Raw genomic sequence first — 22,297 nt, 5'->3', positions numbered from 1 at the left:
TCATCTGTTTTAACGGAACAGTGAAGATAAACTAAAACAATAAGTCAGTATTAGTTGCAGTATGCTCACATTAAAGAAAATCTACATACACTTACATACAATGCTTTTGACTTACCTAACCCACAAACAATACACCCTTTCAACATTGTACATTGTGACAAAATTACATACGGGCTTGATTTAATTTTAATTTATGACGCTCATGTGCATACTCGTTCGTATTGGCTGACTGGTTGGCTAAGGTAAAACGTACTCCTTATATTTTTAGATTTTATCACCAAAAGGCACGTGGGTGTAAACTGGAAGTGCGTTTATTCGCAAAGAACACGTAGTTAATCTACTAGAGACATATACGCTCAAAACTGGAAATTACTGCGTTCTTAAATTCAACCTTTTTTAAACGGCGCTTGAGTTTCCGTAAAATTATCTAGCAGACAATATGTCGAATTTAGTGTTACTAAGAACTCTGGCATCCCATGAGTTGTTATGCACATTTTTACTATTTGTTTGGGAAGAATTGAGACGATGAAAACAGGATTGAGTGTCGTTAACCTGGCGGTTGATACGGGCGGAACGTCGATGCGACCCATTCGGACATGCTGTTAACATACAAGGATGTGCCATGCATCGGCTGATTGAACACAGGCTAAATTGAGACCAAATTAATATTTAGGACTTTGCAATAAGTTTTTAAGGTGGTTGGATATGCCTTGAATATACAAATTAAGATCCAGCTGTACGGGCATTAAATCACCAAGATGACTCTGCTCATGGGTAACATTTGTGAGAATTTGGAATGGCGGTTATTAAAATATTCACTCTCACTGCATATTTTGCCTTGGTAAAGTAACTATTGTGTCTGCCTAACGACCGGTAAGTCATGGGGTTGATCCCCTCTTTGCGAGCGTTTTTTAGACCCCCCCCCCCCCGTAAAAAAGGTAAGTAGTGGTCCAACCCAGGTAACGGACTCGAAAGCGTTTCAATAAGCCTAAGACTTAACATACAATCAATCCAACAAAATTAATAGCTATAAACAAAAACAAGTAAGCGTTGTATGGGTAAGAATGTGGGACCTTTCCGTGTCAGTAATCCAAATTATTGCAAGTTCGAAAGCCCAGATAAACACATTTAAATGAGTAATTTTAAGGCAAAACCTTGATATATGTATTAAAAAAATAACCTAATTTAAATGTAATGATGGTAACTTATAATCGCACTATATATAAAAATATTCAAACTGTGTAAATAAAAAATCGTATACAATGACAACTGTGGTCTCATTGTGTTTATCGAATTCACTTATGATTTAAACATAATTAGTTATTGCTTGTGTGTTTTTTTTGTTCTTTGTAAAGTATCTCCATGTATCATCATGTGCTCATAAGGAACATAATGCTATCAAATGATGGCGTTAAGTGTACGCGCCAATTCGTCAACACACTAAGTGGCAACTTCAGTTTAATTTCCGATTGTAATTAACAGGCAGTAAAAAAACGATAAATTGTATGACAATGTGTCCACAATATTGCAATTGTGTCCCGATATATATGTACATTGTATATCTTTAAAAACTGTTTAATACACATTGCAAGGTGGATTTAAAATTCTGACCGATGCATACGAACGTCACAATGTCCGTAGTATTGAAAATTTAATTAAAATAAACACAACACTAGTCACTCTCAATTACTTACTGATACTTAATCAGAACGACTGATTTCCCGTTCCTGGTAACTCCCGTTTATGTTTAACTTATAATAAAGTATTCAAACAGCGCTCTGTCATATTTTTGTTTTCATTGATCTAATTTTTTTAAATTGTTTAATTATATGAAGAATTAAGGTCACATTGATTTCGAGCACGACATGCAATTGTTTATTTAGGTCAGTGAGTGTAAAACAAACTAATACTAAAACTTTTAAATAGACTAATTGATAGTGGAATAACACAAGACGATATGTTTATAATGTGTACACCAATATGATCAAATAACTTCTAAGAACTCCAAAGTGATACTGATGTGAATGATTTAATCAGCTGTGCCTCAATTAGTTTCAATCGAATCAGCAACTTGACACAAGGACATGGAAGAAGAATCGTGTTCTAAATGGTTCTGATCAAATCTCCCTACATGTCAGTCATAAATGCGTCCTTGAGCTCTTCTTATATGATATACATTTCAAGCTGACGCAATTAGTAGTCTTAGTATATTGATATGCTCTCAAAATTACAATGCTCGGTTACATACAAATTCGAATGGTCGCTTCTTAATTGTGAAAATTAAGAGTCGGGGGTAAATAGTATTTTATTTAGTTGTTTGATATAATAAGAAGCATGTAAGAACATAACATAAATAAACTTCCGTGTAAACATCTAAATTGTTCATATGCTTGATCAATTTTATTTGATAATTTTATCAAACAATAAACCATACATCGTTGTTTACGAATGCTATTTGTGGTATGTTTAGGAGTGTTAGGACAGGAAGAATATGTTTAATTGGTTTAAATGTAAATCTTTTAGTTATGTTAGATTAAATCAATTCTAGGAAACACTCGTCATTTATTGTGTTACTGCAAAGTTTGGACTGACTTTATTTCCTCACTCAGTCAAATTGAATTTTGAGGACCGTGCATAAAGATAAAATGTGGCTTTACCAACTTATGTTTGCGTTTATATTGGCCTCAACGACAGCGAAAGGTAAATATGTTTTTTTATATGTATATTTATGTTCAGGTAAATACATCTGATTTCGAATATAGACGTAAAATTAGCGTAAAGAACGTCTCTTAAAAATTATCATGTGGTGAAGATGATGTGGTTTTATAGCATTATTATGTCGCTGTTCCGTATTTGTTATTGATAAGAAACATAAATCAACCTATATAATGTCAAGCTAAGCCCGCATCTTTAACTGCCTGTTTTTGTTTACATTGGATAATTCATGGATGTCTACGTATGACCTCTAAACAGTCAATTGTAATAAAAGTATTATTTACAATTGGTCATATACTTAGACACACTAATTTAAACCTGGAATCGTCTTTAAACATACAATTCATAAGCAGGATAAATATTTTATCCCACTTTTACAGCGAAATCGGTTGATTAAAGCCCCGTTTATTAAATTTCATCTATAATCAACGGCAAGGCTATAATCAATGGCACGAAATGACGTCATCAACTGCCGAACCGGGACTACTTTTTCCCACGCACTTCGTCACCTGTGTTTGCCAAGTGCATCAATAATAAAAACAATCTCAAATGTTTGTCAATCTTAATGACCTTAAAACAAAGGAAAGTAGCAAAAAAACGTGTTTTTTTGTCATTTATTTTTATTAAAACCTCAAGTATTAGGTTAATTTAACACTATGCAAATAGGTTCTGTTGTTGCTCCCCTTTGAAGAAGTCAGTGCGAGTTGCTCCCCTTTGACCGTAGAAAACAATCGTCTGGACCAAGAAATCCTGTGTTAATTTACAAGCTGTACTCGGATATGCATCCATCTGATTTTTCTTCAAAGCATCTTTTCTACCTGGCAATACGCACAAATGACACTGCATCCCGGTGATTCTTGCGTCAACAATTGGGTGTCAACAAGTTAGGTCAGATGCTGAAGGCCATGGCAAAAGACTCCGGCTTTCTCAAGCACAAGAGAATAACGAACCACTCAGTTCGCAAATTCCTGGTCCAAAAATTTCGAAATACAAATATCCACCCACTGAAACCATGGCAATAACAGGGCACAAAAATGTCCAGTCCTTAACCAATTATTCCAACATATCTGTTGAACAGCTGCAAAAGTGTTCATTCTTGCTCAGTCCAGTAAATGTAACAATCCAACAGTTCCTCTTGTACACCTTCACGCACCGAAACTATGGCCGAAATGCAGCCTAGACAACCACTGTCTACCGTCGAACAAGTTGATCTTTATGTTCGCCCCACCCAGTCACTTCACGGTTCACCAGCGTTCGAACAACTTTGCCTCACAATTCTTTGGTGCCACTTTCAACATTCAAAATGTTAATGTATATAATTAGCTTAAATCCAAGTAATCTTTGTTATTTCGTCACGAAATAACCACATATTATAACAAAGAAGCAAATAAGGTGCACCTCGTGATCGACTCGATAGTTTGATATCGAAAGTGAATTGTGTGTGGTGTTAGGCTACGTTGTAAACAAATGTAGTTCCTTGTATATAACAACTTAATGTCATATTGATATCATAAAACTTAAAGATTTGCAATTCAATATGATTAAAATTGTAATTAATAACGCTCGACACTTTGTTACAGAACGATATTCTGATTTAAAAAAATGATTATTTGATCAGCGGTTATTTTTGGAACGCGGAGTAATACACTGACCTTGGTTTCTCTACAGTCATTATCAAAGTACGACAAACACTCGTGAAAACTTATTTTGTTTAAATAAAAAAAGTTTACTGAATAAAAGTGGGATAAATAGAATAATAGGTCAGTGTTGATTATAGATCAAGTTTATCATGCTCGGCACGAAAACGAAAAAGCACTCGCCAAGGCTCGTGCTTTTTGTTTTCTAAGCCTCGCATGATAAACCTGATCTATAATCAACACTAACCTATTATTCTCTATGTAAGGTTTTTATAAATGACACGCGACACAATGACACTAAGTTGTATGAAAAATACACGAAAAACACACACTGTATATCAACAAACATAACCTAACGACAGGTCAATTTAAAATCATGATGGCTCTCGAATCTATGTACAATGACCAGGAGTAACGTAATTATAAAACCAATATATATATATAAGGGGGGTAAGGAAAAGTACAATTATACAAAAGTATAATTATGTAAAGTGTCACCCCAGAAAACACTGAGCAATGACACTGTTTAATTATATGGAACCACTTATATGGAACTTTTTATTGAAAGGAAGTCTCTTCTGGACAAAAATTTAATTTAGTCTTTGATGGAAAGTGTCATCCCTGGTTAGCTTGTGCAGACTGCACAGGCTAATCTGGGACAACACTTTACATATGCATTTAGCCCAGTTTTCTCTGAGTGTGACTCAATTTTGTTATTTTATATTCTTGTGGAATTATATTGAATGTAGTTTTTTAATCTTTTCAGAAATTGATTTTGGAGCATATGGCACAGAAGCATCAGCGAAGACAGAGACCAACTTCTTTGTAACATGTAAATTAGACAGTTCCATACCGAGTGCAAATATGGCGACGTATAAATGGTTCAAAGTGGACAATACAGAGGTGACGTCACGGGATTCCATGTATGTATAAATTAGTAAATTACACGTTTCAATAACTATTTTTTATTTTCCACTGCTTACTTTCAAATAAGCAAACAGTTGAAGGTCTGATGTAGAAGACTAATATGGTCTTATAGCCCCACAAAAAATGAAAAAAAGGTTTGTATTAGTTGACATTAAAAAGTAATAATCAGCACATTCTTTATAGGACATTCAATTTAAAAATAAATCATGTCCTCTTTGTTTGTTTCAAGTCAAGCAGTTGTATGTTGGAGGTGCTTACACCTGATTCAGACTTAAATAAATAATATTCTATCAATCCAGAACTTAGTTTCCCAGAGGCTTTGTTTCCAGTACAAGGGTGTATGCTTGGCATAGAATGACTGGGTTTGAGTACAAAATGCATCGTCTGGTCTCTCTCAGTTTCGAATTTAATTGAAACGAATCAATCTATTACCTTCACCCTTTCTCACTCAGAAGCAAAGTGAAAATGGATATATGCAAACAGCATACAACCAGAACAGCCTGCGAGTAACTCGCAGTCTGTTCAGGCTTAAGTTGTTTTCCGCTAATAAGTATTTTAAGGTTGGAAATGAAGCCTTTACAATTTGAATCTTGTAAGAAAGGTCTTTAATTAAATTTTACTTTCTGAGGGACTCCAAATGCGTCAAAAAATTAACTTAGTGGTTTAAGAAAACTGCTTCTTTTGTTAGTTCTTATTACCTTGGTGAATATAGATGATACATACCCCTTAACCTTAACAAATGAGATACATATTTTGTAGTCCCTTATCTACATTTAATTAATACCTTTTTTTTTTAGTAAATTCAAGTTTTAAAGGCTTCATTTCCAACCCTTAGTTACTCGCAGGCTGTTCTGGTCGTATGCTGGTTGCAAAAGCCATTTTTACTTTGTTCTTATTGGGGGAAAGGGTTAATAAGAAACTGAACATGGAACATGCCAAGACCAGCGCTAGAATTTATATACAATTTGTATTTTTGGCTCTGGCAAAGGTTTCTATACCCTTTTTTTTCAAAGCACACACATTAATTTCAACTTGCTATTTCATTTAATAATACAATTTAATAATACATGTGGCAAACTCTTGTAAAATGTGTCCTTATAGCCTTTTTAATAAACAAAATGTATTTGCAATGAGTATTAGGTATTGTACTATAAACATAAATGATAAAAAATATTATTAAGGCACGCTTTTATAAAAAAATTATTAGCTATGTGTATAGTACGATTTAACACCAAATAAGCGATACCATTTCTACAAGTGCTGACATATTTGTAACAAAAAATAAGAAACTAAACAGGAAATTAAGTTTTACACATACTGACATAGACCATTAAGCAACTTCGATCATGTTGTCAATTTGCCCAGGTTGACTTGGGGTGGTTTACCCTTGTTACAGCAGAAACAAAATTAACTTTCCTGCCTTGTTTGCCACCTTGGCTGAAGTTTGAATTTCTATGAGCCCAGACTTCATCCATCTGGCGACCCCGCCCCCCCCCCCTTCACCGCCACCCCCAAACATGTGCCGAACATCCTTGTTAAAAATTTACTTTATTTACAGTATCAAAAATAGAGAACTTCAATCATGAAATATTGGAACTATGCATGAACATTTTCATTGAATTTAAACACAATTTATTTTTATTAGAAAAAGTGATTTTGCAAATGAGAAATTTCATAGATGATTTGAGGCCGGCTCATATCTACATGTGAGGTTGGTATTAACTGAAATTCTACAAAAATAACTCTTAATCACTCAGAAAAATCACTGTTTGTACTAGCTGCCCTTCGGTTTATTCTAATATTTGTTTGACACAAGTACTGGATCTCCTTACATGGAAAGTCAATTATGGGATTGTGTATCCAACATGCAAATGGCAGACGGTAAGATGCTTGCAGCACGAAACAGCTGAAAGACACCAAAAGCAATGATGTATGATTGAATTTAATTCAAATAAATAGGCATACTAACCAAGTTTACTGTGTGCTTACTGTTAGATAATGATGTGCATTTAATCATTTGTGAACAAATGATTAAAATACAACATGCATTGTGTTTATTAGAATGACAAAGCTAATACATAGGCCACTATTTTTACTATATTTGAGCGCCAATTTCTTTCGTATGTTTCCAGTACCAGGGTGTATGTAGTGGATAGAAGACCGGGGCTTGAGTTGAACCTGGAACCAGTACAGGATGATGATACCGGACATTACAGGTGTGTGGCCTCCGTCGGAAGTCAGACCTTCGAGCGCCAGTTGTTTTTAGCAGTTAGAGGTAACCATCCCTTACGAAAATTTCAGCCCTGTGGCTACTAGTAGTTGCCGCAATGTTGTGGCTAAGTTGCCGCTACTAGTTGCCGTTATTTAGCCACAAGGTGGTTTTCATATGCAAATGAGCTTTCTGGCTAATTGCTTCGGCCAGGTTGGCGCTACTAGTTCTGGCTATGTTGCCGCTACTAGGTCTGGCTCTGCTCTGGCTACTAGTTCTGGCTACGTTGCCGCTACTAGTTGCGGCAATATTGCCTTAACAAGTTGTGGCTACGTTGCCGCTACTAGTTCTGGGATGGCTCAGCAAGATTGCCGCTAAAAGTTGCGGCTACGTTGCCGCTACTAGTTCTGGGATGGCTCCGCAAGATTTATTAAATAAATCGTCTGCTGTTCCAGAGTGTTATTATTGCAATCCTTGACAGCCATGAACATATATGAACCTACAATACCATATTATAAATAGCAAAGCAATGCAATTTCTCCGAAGTCTATAGTAAAGTGTTATTTGAAGTAAAATGTTATTGGATTTAGCTTTGACTTGTTTTTTTATTAACTTTACGATAACAAAATTGTCTGAAAGTTTTTTCATGATTTAGGACAAATGTGGGGAAAGTGGGGCAAATCTGAAACACTGCAACATTATTATTTTTTATCAGAAACCCTCTTAGAAAGAATATATATGAATTGCTTTTGTCTTTTATGTTGACTTGACAATGGCCAGCCCAACAGCTAGAATTAAAACATCATGACAACAACATTTGATTTGGCTAAAAACAAAGGTTTTGAATAAACATCATGTTTTCATTCATATGTTGAAGGCTTGAAAAAGTACAGAGATAAAAATAATCTTGCTCTGATTCATGTAATTTTAATGCTTTTGTTTAAAAACCACAACAATTGAAATGTAAAAATATACAAACCTTCAACACATGAATGAAAACATGATGTTTATTCAAAACCTTTGTTTTTAGCCAAATCAAATGTCAAAGAAAAATGTCAGTGTTTAAACTTGAAACGGACGTCGTTTTTTGGGTATGAAAAATCAAATTTAATACTTCAATAATTCAGGTGTTTACTTCAAAAACCATGCTTTTTCATTATTATACACCAATTGAAACTGTATTAATCACCACAGCTTACTTACAATGACTTTAACTCTTCCCCAGTAACTTCTTTTTGTTTCTCAGATTCTTCAGCCATTTTGATTTTTTTGTCTGATGACATCATCAGTGATGTCATGACATCATACAAAATATGATGTAATTCTACAATTGTGGCTACCTCCTGATCATGAGTGCCATTCTATTGACGAAGAAAATGTTCTGGCCACCTTCTGGCTACTAAGAGCCACTAGTGTCTACTATAAGCCTTTTGTGTTTTCAAGATTAATATTAAAGTATTGGTTGTGGCTACCACCTGGCTCATATTTACACTTTTTTTATACAAGAATATGTTCTGGCCATCTTCTGGCTACTATGAGCCGCTAGTGGCTATAAGAGCCGCTAGCGGCCACTAATAGCCATAACATTGCCACAAGGTAGCGGCTACTATTGGCTTCTTTCTGGCTAGTAGTTGTGGCTACAAAAAATGGTAGCGGCTTTGTAGTCGCAACATTGCCGCTACATAGCGGCAACCTTTTTCATTTCTGTAAGGGATGATATTAGAGGTAACCATGAAGCTTATAATTTAAGTATACATTTTTTGTACAATAATGAAAGTTGGATTGCTCCTTTTAGCATTTTTTCTACTTAAAGTATAAAGATTTCTTCAGAATAAGTTATAAATAATGAAGAATTTGTGTGAACCCAGTAAGTCACGAATGTTTTTAACCTGTCCAAAGTTGTTTCCAAAATAGCTCCCCTGTATCTATGAACCTATTCAAGCATGGCTTTTCGTGCTGTTTTTAAAATCACAACATTCGATTCATAATTTGACAGGGAAAAGTTTGATGAGAGGTTTTTATTTGTTGACATTAACTTTAACAATTAACTGGCAATGCTAATATGATAACATTGATGACACCACCCATATTTCTTCAGTGATAATCCAGCATTGTCCAGAATAAGACTGTTGTCAGTGTTTTGTTCAGCCTTTATGGTATATTTTTTAACAGTTACTTAAATGATTTTTTTTTTAAGTTTCATTATTCAATTAAAAATTTTTAGTGTTCAATGGTGGAATAAATAATCAAGTGGTCATGGTTATTTTTTCATTATAACGTTTTATTGTCAAAACGCGTGATAATTATTTAATGCCAGTAGGGATGATGAACATTCAGTAAGTATCAAAGAGAGCCGCAAATGATTTTGTTGTCATTAGCCACAGTAACATTGGTAAATGTCAAAAACAGCCACAAATGATTATGTTTTCATTAGTCACAATAACATTTGTAAATGTCAAAAACAGCCACAAATGATTTTGTTGTCATTAGCCACAATAACATTTGTAAATGTCAAAAACAGCCACAAATGATTTTGTTGTCATTAGCCACAATAACATTTGTTAATGTCAAAAACAGCCACAAATGATTTTGTTGTCATCAGCCACAATAACATTTGTAAATGTCAAAAACAGCCACAAATGATTATGTTTTCATTAGTCACAATAACATTTGTAAATGTCAAAAACAGCCACAAACGATTATGTTGTCATTAGCCATCATAACATTCGGTTATTGTCCAACAGTTCCTCAAATGATTCAGTTGTCATTACCCACAATAACATTCGGTTATTGTCTAACATTGCTGCAAATGACTATGTTGTCATTAGCCACGAGCTTTACATGCTTAAGTCTGAATTAATGATTCTGTTCTGTGCATGATAACATGAATAATTTGCCAAAACTGCTGCAAATGATTCTGTTTTCATTAGCAATGATAACAATAAGTGATTTACCATGAGTGTCTCAAATGATGCTATTATCATTTGTTAAGCTACGATTACATTCAATGATTGTCCAACGGAGCAGTTTGGCATGATGGGGAATCGCTCTGAGATCCTGTGTTCAGCGTCTGGAGGCGAGGGGACTTTGTCAACTGAGTGGCGCAAAGAAGGCGTTGTGGGAACACTGGGGACCAACAATGGTATAAATACTCAGAACAGATTTATTAGGCGATTCCTCTTTTACCAAACAAACACCACTTTAAGCAGTCGGATAATTCTGGGTATTTATTTACAGAAGATATCAATTTTACTCTGTCAATCAGTGGATATATACTGCCCAATAATCCTATATTATCATCATTTTCATTTTTAAAGTCAAAATCAGGCCATTATTGGTGAAAAATGTGTTCGAGAATTCAAAAAATACATTAATTAACAAATCATAAACAAATCGTTTTTCATTTTTCGGAAGTACTAGTAAAGTGAACTTGCTAAAGCAAGCTACTCTACCCAATATGGAAGATTTTGTAAGGGAAACTTTTGTTACAACCGTATTTGGTTTAACTGTGTCATAAAGGTTTGTGAATTAGGCTTTTGCTGTTACTAGTTGTGTTTGTGTAGATTGTCTCCAACGCTTTAGTATTACTTTTAGTAAACTGGCAACAATAGAAATAAAAAAAGACTCTCATTTTATTTTTATACGTTAACCTCTTATTTTGCAACAGCTGGTTGAAAGATGAAAGATAAATGAAAGATAAAAAAACTACGGCCATAGTAACAAATGATGCCCAATATACATGTATTGTAAATTATGCATTTTAATTCTAATCCTTTAAACATGTTTTTCATAACTTAATCCTGTTTGGTTGCGATTTTCTTTCATTCTTTAATTATCATATTTATTCTCGAAAAGGGAAACAAACAAAAAAACAAGTTGCATGATATAATCTAGGCTGTATGGGTGTGGGTAGCCTTGTCATTTCTTGTTAAATATAGTATGATTTTTCCAAGACATATGCACATCAATTTAAAAACAACCATACATTTTAATTTGTTCGAAAACTATAACCACCAATATCATTAGCGCGCTTGTCCTTGCTGTTAACTGGCACAATCATTTATAGAAACAATTCTGTTGTGGCTTACATGGTAATAAACGGTTTTAAGGCAATTTCAGAATATGCACTAGAAAACAAAAACTTGGTTGTCCTGCATACAACTGCAGCGTCTGCCGGGCTCTACACATTCTATGCCTCAGCTTCTACAGAAAAGAAGAGTCAACGGATAACGTTTAGAGCTGTCAGTAAGTCGTCAGTTCCACAAGTCAAAGAATCATTACTGGACAAAATGCATGGTTATCTCTTAATTTTTATGGACCCATTTTGTTATTGGAAAAAAACATATGATTCCAGTATTTTAAAATTAAATTTTGAAGATATGCAAACTGTAAACAAAAGTCTATGCTATAGTGACAATATAAGAAAACATAGGAGGTTTGTGGGGGTATACTGGAATCCACCTGCCTGTCAGTTAGTTGGTTGGTCAGTTAGTCTGCTTTACATGTTTACTCTTCTGCCGTTTTCTTGTCATTTATATGTTGGCCAATCAATATGAAACTTTATTTATATGTTGTTTATACCATACAGAAGTGTTAAACGTTATTTTGATGTATATCACAATATTTTACACTCAGTTACTAGAATGTTTGCCTTTAAACTTTTACTTACATCATTGTACATATGTACTTTTTGTATTGAATAAGTCGGTAAGCTTTCTGAATATCAACAGGAAATTTTATATATATCTTGTTTATACTTAACGAAAAATAATCAAAGAACTTTCTCAGCAGTATTTGTCCTCCTGTTGAAAGCGATTGATTTGTATGATCCTAGATTGTTGCATGGTGGTTGTTTTTATGGCATGTATTTCTGTTATGCAGCTATTCCATTGATTGTTCAACCACTTATGTCCAAGAAGGCAGTGGTGGGCAACACTGCAGAGCTGTTCTGTACGGCGCGTGGAACGCCCTCTCCAAGAATAGACTGGTTCAAAGTAGATGAGGTAAGGTGCTGTCCCTTGATAAACAACTCCAGCACAAAGTGATGCTCTTTGTTTTGTTTTATTTGTATTGGCTATTACACAGGTGGTTAGCGTGTGGCTATGGTATTAATTAGTGAAAACATCATTTTGAATGATAAATAATCATATTATAACGAAAATTCAACTTTTTTGAAAAAAAGAATTTTACTATCAAATATATACATATCAAGGTATCCAACTCAAAATCGGCCGAAAACGGGATGCATCGCTTTGAACAGCCATTACTTCATCAATTGTGCAGCGATTTTCACGATCTTGGTCTTATTCAACGCAGAAATGAATTTCCATTCTGGAAATGTAAATGTCTTGCAATATTTTTACAAATACTGGATCAACTTTTAAGAAATAACACGATACACAACTCGCGTGACCCAGTTAACATCGATCAGACCGTATTCATGACTGAAATCTTCACGGAGTAAAGGGCATTTTTCCTGCAAAGTTCACGGATCTCGATACCATAATTCAATCAAACGTATGAAAAAACATTCTTACCGTGCTTGCCGTGGCATTATGCATCAAAACTTACTGTCCAGCGCGGTTTGAAACCTGTGTTTACATACATTTCAACTAACTGACATTTTGAACACACGAGATATTTCATTGGTCAAATACGAAGGTGTGTCTTTACAACTGGAGATTTTATTCATAAATTCGGTCTGATCATTGTCAAGTAGGTCAAGCGAATTGTGTATCGTGTTATTTCTTAAAATTTTACCCAGCATGTGTAGAAATATAACAAGATATATACATTTCCAGAAAGGAAATTCATTTCTGCGTTGAATAAGACCGGGTTCATGAAAATCGCTGCATAATTGATGAAGATAAAGTAATGGCTGTTTAAAGCGATGCATCCCGTTTTCGGGTGATTTCGAGTTGGATACCTTGTTATATATATATTTAAAAGAGAATTTTTTTTCAGAAAAGTTGATTTTTCGTTATAATATGATTATCATTCAAAATGATGTTTTCACTAATTAATATCATAGCCACACGCTAACCACCTGTGGTCTATTACCGGTATAAGAAAAGGGGGTATATTGTTCTGCTGGTTGTCAAGCGCTTGGTCTGTTTGTTGGTCGGTCTGTCTTTCGGTAGACCAGTTTGTTTCCGATCAATAACTTAAGAACGGATTGACCAATTGGATTGGTACTTTCTACGTGCATGAGCCTTTGCAAGTAGATGACCCCTATCGGAAATCGGAACCACTACGTCAAAGGTCAAGGTCACTGTCGCACTAAGAGTGACAATTGTTTCCGATCAATAACTTGTGGACGGATTGACCAATTGGCTTAATACTTCGCATCTGCATTAGCCTTTGCCAGTAGATGGCCCCTATTGAAATCGGAACAACTAGGTCAAAATTCACTGTCACACCAAGAGCGAAAATTGTAACCGATTAATAACTTGTGAACGGAGGGACATATTAGCTTGATACTTCCCATGTAAATTGGCGTTGGAAAGTAGATGGCCCCTATTGAAATTGTGGTCACTAGGTCAAGGGTCAAGGTTACTGTCACTCTAAGTGTGAAATCATTTCCGATCAAAAACTCGTCACTCGATTCACCGATTGGCCTGCTACTTCCCATGTGCATTGGCCTTGGACATAAGATGACCTGTGTTTAGGTCCACTTTTCTCATACAGTTTTTTCCATTTATTAATTATTTTTGAAAGATCATCTAATAAATGACCACACCCCAACACTATACCACACTCTCAACCTTTCTCCGACCCCCCCCCCCCAAAAAAAAAAATAAGAATAAATAAACATGATTAAAACAACACAAATATTTATTTTTATTATTAGCTCATCTATTTTTTGAAAAAAAATATCAGCTATTGTCATCACCTGAGCGTCGGCGTCGGGTTAAGTTTTGTGTTAAGGTCCAATTTTATCATAACGTATCAAAGCTATTGCATTCAAACTTGGTACACTTACTTACTATGACAAGTGGACTGGGCAGGCAAAGTTAGATAACTATGGCTTGCATTTTGACAGATTTGTGTGCCCTTTTTATACTTAGAAAATTGAAAATTTGATTAAGTTTGTTGTTTAGGTCCACTTTATTCATTAAGTATCAAAGCTATTGCTTTCATACTTGCAGCACTTACTAACTATCATAAGGGAACTGTACAGGCAAAGTTATGTAACTCTGACTGGCATTTTGACAGAATAAGATTTATGGCCCCTTTATACTTAGAAAATTGAAAATTTCGTTACGTTTTGTGTTTTGGTCCACTTTACTCCTTTAGTATCATAGCTATTGCTTTCAGACTTGGAACAGTCGCTAACTATCATAAGGGGACTGTACAGGACAAGTTGCATAACTCTGGTTGGCATTTTGACGGAATTACGGCCTTTTTTGACTTAGTACCTTTGAATATTTGGTAACATTTTGTGTTTAGATCCACTTAACTTCTAAGGTATCAAGGCTATTGCATTTAAACTTCATATACTTTCATACTTTCATGAGGGAACTGTACCTGGCAAGTTGAATTTGACCTTGATCTTTGAATGACCTTGACTCTCAAGGTCAAATTATTAAATTTTGCTAAAATTGCCATAACTTCTTTATTTATCATCAGATTTAATTTATACTTTGACAAAACAACACTTACCTGACATACAACAATAGACTGCCACACAAACCATCCCCACGCCCCACCCCAGAATCCCCCCCCCCCCTCCAATTTTTTATATGTTTTTCCCATTTTTTCTTATTTTTGAAAGATCATCTAATAAATGACCACACCTTCGCACTATACCCCGCTCTCAACACCCCCCCGCCCGACCCCACCCCCGACCCCCTCTCCACCCCAAATTTTTTTTTTGAACATGGTTATAAAAACACAAATATTTATTTTTATTATTTTATTTTTGAATGACCGTCCAACCATCCACCCAAGAATCCCCCCTAATTTGTTTTTTAATTTGTTCTTATTTTTGGAAGATAATGTAATACATGACCACACCCACACAATATACACCCCTCTCCACCCCCACCCCTCCCTCCTTTTTGATTGAAGTATTGAGATAGGTCCCTTCACCTTTAAAAAGAAAAATAGATGAGCGGTCTGCACCCGCAAGGCAGTGCTCTTGTTTTATTTTTGAAAGATTGTCAAACCATCCCACCCAAGAATCCCCTCCCTAAAAAATAAAATCTTTTTTTTTTCATTTTTGAAATATAATGTAATAAATGACCACACACCCACACTATACACCCCCTATACACCCCTACCCCTCCCTCCTTTTTGATTGAAGTATTGAGATAGGTCACTTTAACTTTAGAAAGAAAAATAAACTAAAAAAAAGAACTTCCGTTAATGGCGGGTGTAGACGTGTTTTTGTGTCTAGCCAGATAAATTGGAATATGTGATTTAATTCATATCCTCTCAGGTCTATAAAGTGATATGTGTAATAAATAGTGCTAGCAGATTGTGTGAGTGGAATAAATTGTGATGTGGACATTATAGTTAGGATCTTCTTGTTGACACCTTATTCACCTGTTTTGTCAAAGGTATTTATATCTATATATAGCCTGCGTTACGAAACTGAACCAGATTCCACCCTTTGATAATCAATAACAAGAGTTGACTACTATTGTCCATTACTCATTTTCCTCGAGATTCTCACAGCTTGACCGTTACGCGCATCTATACTTGCATCTATACTTGCCAAAATAACAAGAGTCAACATGAACAGCCATTCTACTCCTATTTAAGGGAAGCGACCAGATAAACGTGATCTATCAACGTCGAGCATTGAAATTGTCGTTGGCAATAAAAAGAATAAACTTTCTGACTCAGTTAATATGCAGAACAGTGATAATGAAACGACCAATCAATTCCATCTGAGCGAAGCAGACATAGACGTAATTTCCAAGAACTACATGATTTGTTGAAGAGTGACATAGAGTCCATTGTTAGCTCAGTTGTACAAACATTCATACCGAAGGTTATAAGTGGTATACATGAGACAATGAACATTAAAATTGCATCCCTTGAACTAGAAAACCAGGCCCTAAAAGAACAGATACTTAAGCTTCAAATGCAAGCTGATCGTGCGGAACAATATAGCCGTCGGAACTGCCTGCGGGTAACTGGGATCGCAGAAACTGGTGATGAGGACACGGACGACATGATCATAGCGATGGCTACCCACCTAGGCGCTAACCTATCTATTGATGAGATAGATCGCTCTTCATCGCCTTGGACCTCGTATACACGTGAGCTCTAAACCAAGGGACATCGTCGTCAAATTTGTATCTTACAGAGCCCGACAGAAGCTCTACAGCGTGAAAGCCAAGGCGAAAAGCATCGACCAGTACAGGCGAGTTTTCATCAACGAGGCGCTCACAAAACACCGAAGTAAGCTATTCTATGCTGCTCGCAAGCTCGTAACTGACAAACATGTAGAAAGCGCGTGGACGCACGATGGGCAAGTCTTGGTCCGTATTGTGTCCATAATACGTGTGTAATGATCGAATTGCTACATACTGGTGACCTTTAAAAACGGATTTCTTAATTATGTTTTTCTGATCGTGAAGTCATTTTCATGAATAAAACATATTTTAAACTACAATCACACTGACATGAATTACTAGTACAAAATGTTCTAAGTATTATTCTGAAATTAAAATAAGCACCAAGAAGCTTTTGACACATTAATAAGTAATAAGATGACGTGATAACTGTTTATGCCATTAAGAAATGTATCTTTTATAATATTACACACTGAAATCCAGATGTCTATGTTAGTAAAATTAATATACAGTATGTAACTTATAACACAGCTCATTTAAATGACACAATTTCATCTACATTGTCTGTTGTTGTGTGTTATATGCACATTTTTATACGCCCGTCTATGACGGGACGTATTATGGTATACCCCGCGTCCGTCCGTCCGTCCGTCCGTCTGTTAATGTCGTACGCTACGTCAAATATCCTTTGACAGATTTTTTTCAAATTTCAACACAATCTTAATATTAATAAACCCTGATCCCCTTTCGTTTTTGACGGAATTCTGAATTGTCGTTCCAGAGTTATGGGACTTTGTTCGTCAAAATTTCGTGATTTCCATGCTCATGTACTTATAAAATAAACCATGTATTCAAATACAAATAAACTGAAGTAAAAAAATGATTCAAAGGGTTATTTATTACCTTACTACTTCATTGGCGAACGACGGGCGTATCATGCGCTCATGGCGCAGCTTTTATTATAGAATAATGTTATTTAGTTCTCTAGCGTTATCAAATTTATAACTAAAATTATGATGCTCAAATTATTATAAATTTTTCAATGATGGGGCAACGCGACGTAAAACTATCACTAACATTTCATTCATATCTGTGTTTTTTTTCTTGTGGTGGAAAAATGCAGACTCTAATAGAATTTTACATTGCCTATGTATGTTCCAAATGCGGACCCTTCATTTCGTTTCTGAAGGGCTGCTAGTTTTGGATTGTCAAAGTATATAAATTATAACGAATAAGTATGACAATTAATTGTTGAACACTCAATCGCTTCCATATACGGACTCTACATTTTTTGTAGGGTCTGTGAAACTGGAAGCTTATAATACCATATAAAACACTGTGTGTCTCTGCTGTTATCTTTTTTATTGATTTCATAGTTAGTCCCTTATAATAATACTGTTAATTCGAACGGACTTATAAGATCCGTTTTGTTAATGGATTAATATCTTCTATAACGTATTATATCTGTCTATTCATGTGAACCGTTTTGTTAGCGTTTTTGTAATCATGTGTATATTTGAACGGTTAGTTCCTCCTAAATTGTTGTCTAGCATGGTGTAAACAACTGCAATATCTTTATTATAACAGTTGACACCTAATTTATGTATGAACATAGGATCGTATTACATAGGTGTACTGTATGTTGTAAACACATGTCTTTCTTTTAAATATGTGTCGCTTGTGCTTTGCAACCAATAATGAATAAGGTATTATTTGTATGCTCCCCATATATATATATATATATATATATATATATATAGATATAGATATATATATATATAGATATATATATATATATATAGATACATATATAGATATATATATATATATATATATATATATATATATATATTTATTTATTTATTTATTTATTTATATATATATATATATATATATATATATCTATATATATATATATATATATATATTATATATATATATGTGTGGGGAGCATATAGTTGCCAGTTTTTTACTTCCGTACTTCCGTCACACTTTTGTGACAGTTTCTCATAGCGCCTTCACAATTTTACCGATCTCTTACATGTTTGGCATGTAGGTACCTTGCATGGACCTCTACCTTTTGATTAGGTTTGACGTCACTGGGGTCAAGGTCAAGGTCACCCAGGCTAATAATAGATTTTCCGTCACACTTTTTATACAGTTTCTCATAGCGCCTTCACTATTTTACCGATCTCTTACATATTTGGCATGTAGGTACCTTGCATGGACCTCTACCTTTTGATGAGGTTTGACGTCACTGGGGTCAAGGTCAAGCTCACCGAGGCTAATAATAGATTTTCGGTCACACTTTTGTTACAGTTTCTCATAGCGCCTTTAATACTTTACCGCTCTCTTACACATTTGGCATCTTTTGATAAGATTTGACGTCAATGGGGTCAAGGTCACTGAGGCTAATAATATATTTTTCTTCACACTTTGGTTACAGTTTCACATAGCGCCTTTAATACTTTTCCGCTCTCTTACATATTTGGAATGTAGGTACCTTGCATGGACCTCTACCTCTTGACGAGGTTTGAGGTCACTGGGGTCAAGGTCAACGTCACTAAGGCTTATAATAGATTTTCTCAAGGTCACACTTATTTCCACACAATTAACCCATATATTGACATAGCATCATTGGGCAGCATCCATCAGTTTTACTGATATCCTTGTTGCAACTTGTAAAAAGAAAAATCATTTATTTCTATATACTGTTCATAATGATCGTGTATGTCTGTAGATTACATAATTTGTATCACTTTTACCATTCACTCTGTTGCAAATTTGCTTTCTATCGCTTCTTACTACGTTGTATATTCCTATCATGTATACCTATTAAGTGCAGTTACTTTCATTAATACACCCACAAATGCCTTTAACCACATCTATGCTTCTCAAGAAGCTATTCACGTAATTATTACAGCACTTACGAATTATATTGAATGACCGACCTTTTTGCATAATGCCTTACACTCTCATCTACGTCTTAATATATTTTTTTCTTTTGCACTTTTTACTTATTTCTTGTACTTCTGCTTTTTTTATTATGCTTTTCTCTACATGGAACCGATAATTTGACCATATTGACCATATTGAGCCTTCCCAGAGTTTACTCCCTGCTCGTGTTTATTTTGTTTGGCATGACAGCTGTTTACATGTTCATTTTGCTCCTGCTTCGTATATCATGAGCAAAGGTCAGAAAAGAATAGCTGTCATATCCAACTTGCGCATCAACTACTTTTTGCCGCAAGCAATCACCTTATTTTATCTCGTCGCTATCCTTAATATTCCCGTGTTTGTAAAATCTTTGGCTGTTAATATTGATTCCATGTCCGAGTGCCATCTGACAATACAGACCCATGTACGTATCAGTCCGACCAGTCACAAAGTAATGCAAAATATCGTCTTCTTTTTTCGATTGAATACAGCAGTTTTGGTGTCTACTCTTTGCCTATGGCTACACTGTCTTCTACTGATTATATCCGGTGATATCCACCCAAACCCCGGGCCATCAGCTAGTGCTTCCTCATCATCACTTGAATCCCACAGTTACTCATCATTAGATATGTCCAATTTTCTAAAGTCTTCTCACAATTTGTCGCTAGTTCACTATAATGTGCAAAGTCTTCTTCATAAGTTGGATTTGCTAGCTGCAGAATTAACACCATTTAATATCATCACTTTCTTCGAAACGTGGCTTTCAGATTCCATTAATAACGACCAGTTATTTATACCAGGTTTTTGCCTACCTGTCCGCCGCGACCGAACTCAAAATGCACACGGCGGAGTTGCTGTATATGTCAAAGATGGTATTCATTTTACTCGAAGACCAGATCTAGAGATAACTAATCTTGAGGCAATTTGGTTGGAGGTTCGACCTCATTCTAATAAACGAATTTTAATCGGAACTTTTTATAGACCACCCAACTCAGATAACAATTATTTCTGTAAAATTGAAGACTCAATCGGGCTGGCAATAGATACCAGCATTAACGACATTGTAGTTTTGGGCGATTTTAATTTAAACACCCAACTTGATCAGGCTAAACGTAAAATTGACTCCATCTCGCAACAGTTTGCACTCGACCAATGTATACAGGATCCCACCCACTTTACTGAAACTTCGTCATCTACTATTGATCTCATATTTGTTTCAAACAAAGAGTCTGTCATCTTTTCTGGTGTTGGTGAACCATTCCTTGATCAAACTATAAGATATCACTGTCCCGTATTCGTTGTTCTTAAATTTAAAAGACCATCATCGCTATGTTATAAACGTAAAATTTGGAAGTACGACTCAGGGAATTACGACTCTTTTCGAAGCAAGTTATCAAATATTGAATGGAATAACGTATATAGTGACAATATCGACACATTTACTAAAAATCTTACTAACATTGTACTTGCCACTGCAGCTGATTGTATACCAAGCAAAGAGGTCACTGTTCGCCCAGCCGAACCGCCATGGCTCTCATCGGAAATAAAACTAAAAATACGAAAACGAAAACGTGCTTATAGGAAAGCTTAAACAACGAATTCCACATCTAATTGAACCAGGTTTCGTGTACTTCGTAATGAATGTAGTCTCTCTTGTCCGCCTCGCCAAATCAAATTATTACGACTCCCTTGCATTCAAACTAAAATCCAACAATTACTCCTCGCGTGATTGGTGGAAAGTCCTGAAATCTTTCCTAACAGTCAACGTTAGTAAAACTTTACCGCCACTTGTCAACATCGCTGGCGAACTGGTCTTTGATGAACTTCAAGAAGCTGAAGTACTTAATAATTTCTTCGCTCAACAGACATCTTTAGATGAGTCTGGTCACGTTTTACCGGAATTGGCAACGATTGAAAAATCAACAGACAATTTCGTCTATAGTATAACCGCCTGCGAAGTTAAGGACGTTCTTATGAATCTGCCTTTGGGTAAAGCCTGTGGCCCTGATGGTATTAATAACAAATTACTTGTAGAGGCATCTCATGAACTAAGTCAACCACTTTGTGATCTCTTTAATATGTCTTTGTCGTCGTCAACAGTACCATATGATTGGAAAAGGTCAAACGTTTGTGCAATATTCAAAAAAGGGGACGTTTCCATTCCCTCGAATTATCGCCCAATTTTACTTCTGAATACCATGGAAAAAGTACTAGAACGGATTATCTTTAAACATGTATTCATGATACAAATTTTCTCACAAGATTTCAATCCGGATTTATGCCAGGTGACTCTACTGTCAACCAGCTTACATACCTTTACAACACGTTTTGTAAAGCACTCGATGATGGATTGGAAGTAAGGGTGGTTTTTTTCGATATAAGCAAAGCATTCGACAAAATCTGGCATAGTGGCCTTATATTAAAACTGAAACGCGCCGGTATCAAAGATAAACTTTTGAACTGGTTTTCTAACTATCTGTATCAAAGGCGTCAAAGGGTAGTGGTTCCCGGGGCCTCATCTTCCCTAGCCGAAATCAAGGCTGGAGTTCCACAAGGCTCCATTCTTG

At 35.4% G+C, this 22,297-nt stretch overlaps 1 protein-coding gene across 12 annotated transcripts in view; it reads left to right on the top strand.

Annotated features, from left to right (window-relative positions):
* Positions 1-22,297, top strand: part of LOC127863275 (hemicentin-1-like) — an 81,589-nt gene that overhangs the window by 46,441 nt on the left and 12,851 nt on the right. For 2 of the 12 annotated variants that reach the window (XM_052402684.1, XM_052402679.1), the window contains 5 exons: positions 5,119-5,275; positions 7,412-7,554; positions 10,481-10,630; positions 11,608-11,733; positions 12,370-12,491. The exons of 5 other annotated variants lie outside the window; for them this stretch is intronic. In XM_052402684.1, the coding sequence (XP_052258644.1) occupies positions 5,119-5,275; positions 7,412-7,554; positions 10,481-10,630; positions 11,608-11,733; positions 12,370-12,491 (698 nt within the window). Of the gene's footprint in view, positions 1-2,151; positions 2,294-2,431; positions 2,701-5,118; positions 5,276-7,411; positions 7,555-10,480; positions 10,631-11,607; positions 11,734-12,369; positions 12,492-22,297 lie in introns of those variants that run through there. 5 more of the 12 variants (XM_052402681.1, XM_052402683.1, XM_052402678.1 and 2 more) reach the window with 5 other exon arrangements.

This window comes from Dreissena polymorpha, unplaced genomic scaffold (genome assembly GCF_020536995.1).
Source record: "Dreissena polymorpha isolate Duluth1 unplaced genomic scaffold, UMN_Dpol_1.0 chrUn004, whole genome shotgun sequence".
Lineage (NCBI taxonomy): Eukaryota > Metazoa > Mollusca > Bivalvia > Myida > Dreissenidae > Dreissena > Dreissena polymorpha.
The sequence above is the reverse complement of the archived record's forward strand: the minus strand, read 5'-3'. Positions and strand labels throughout refer to the sequence as shown.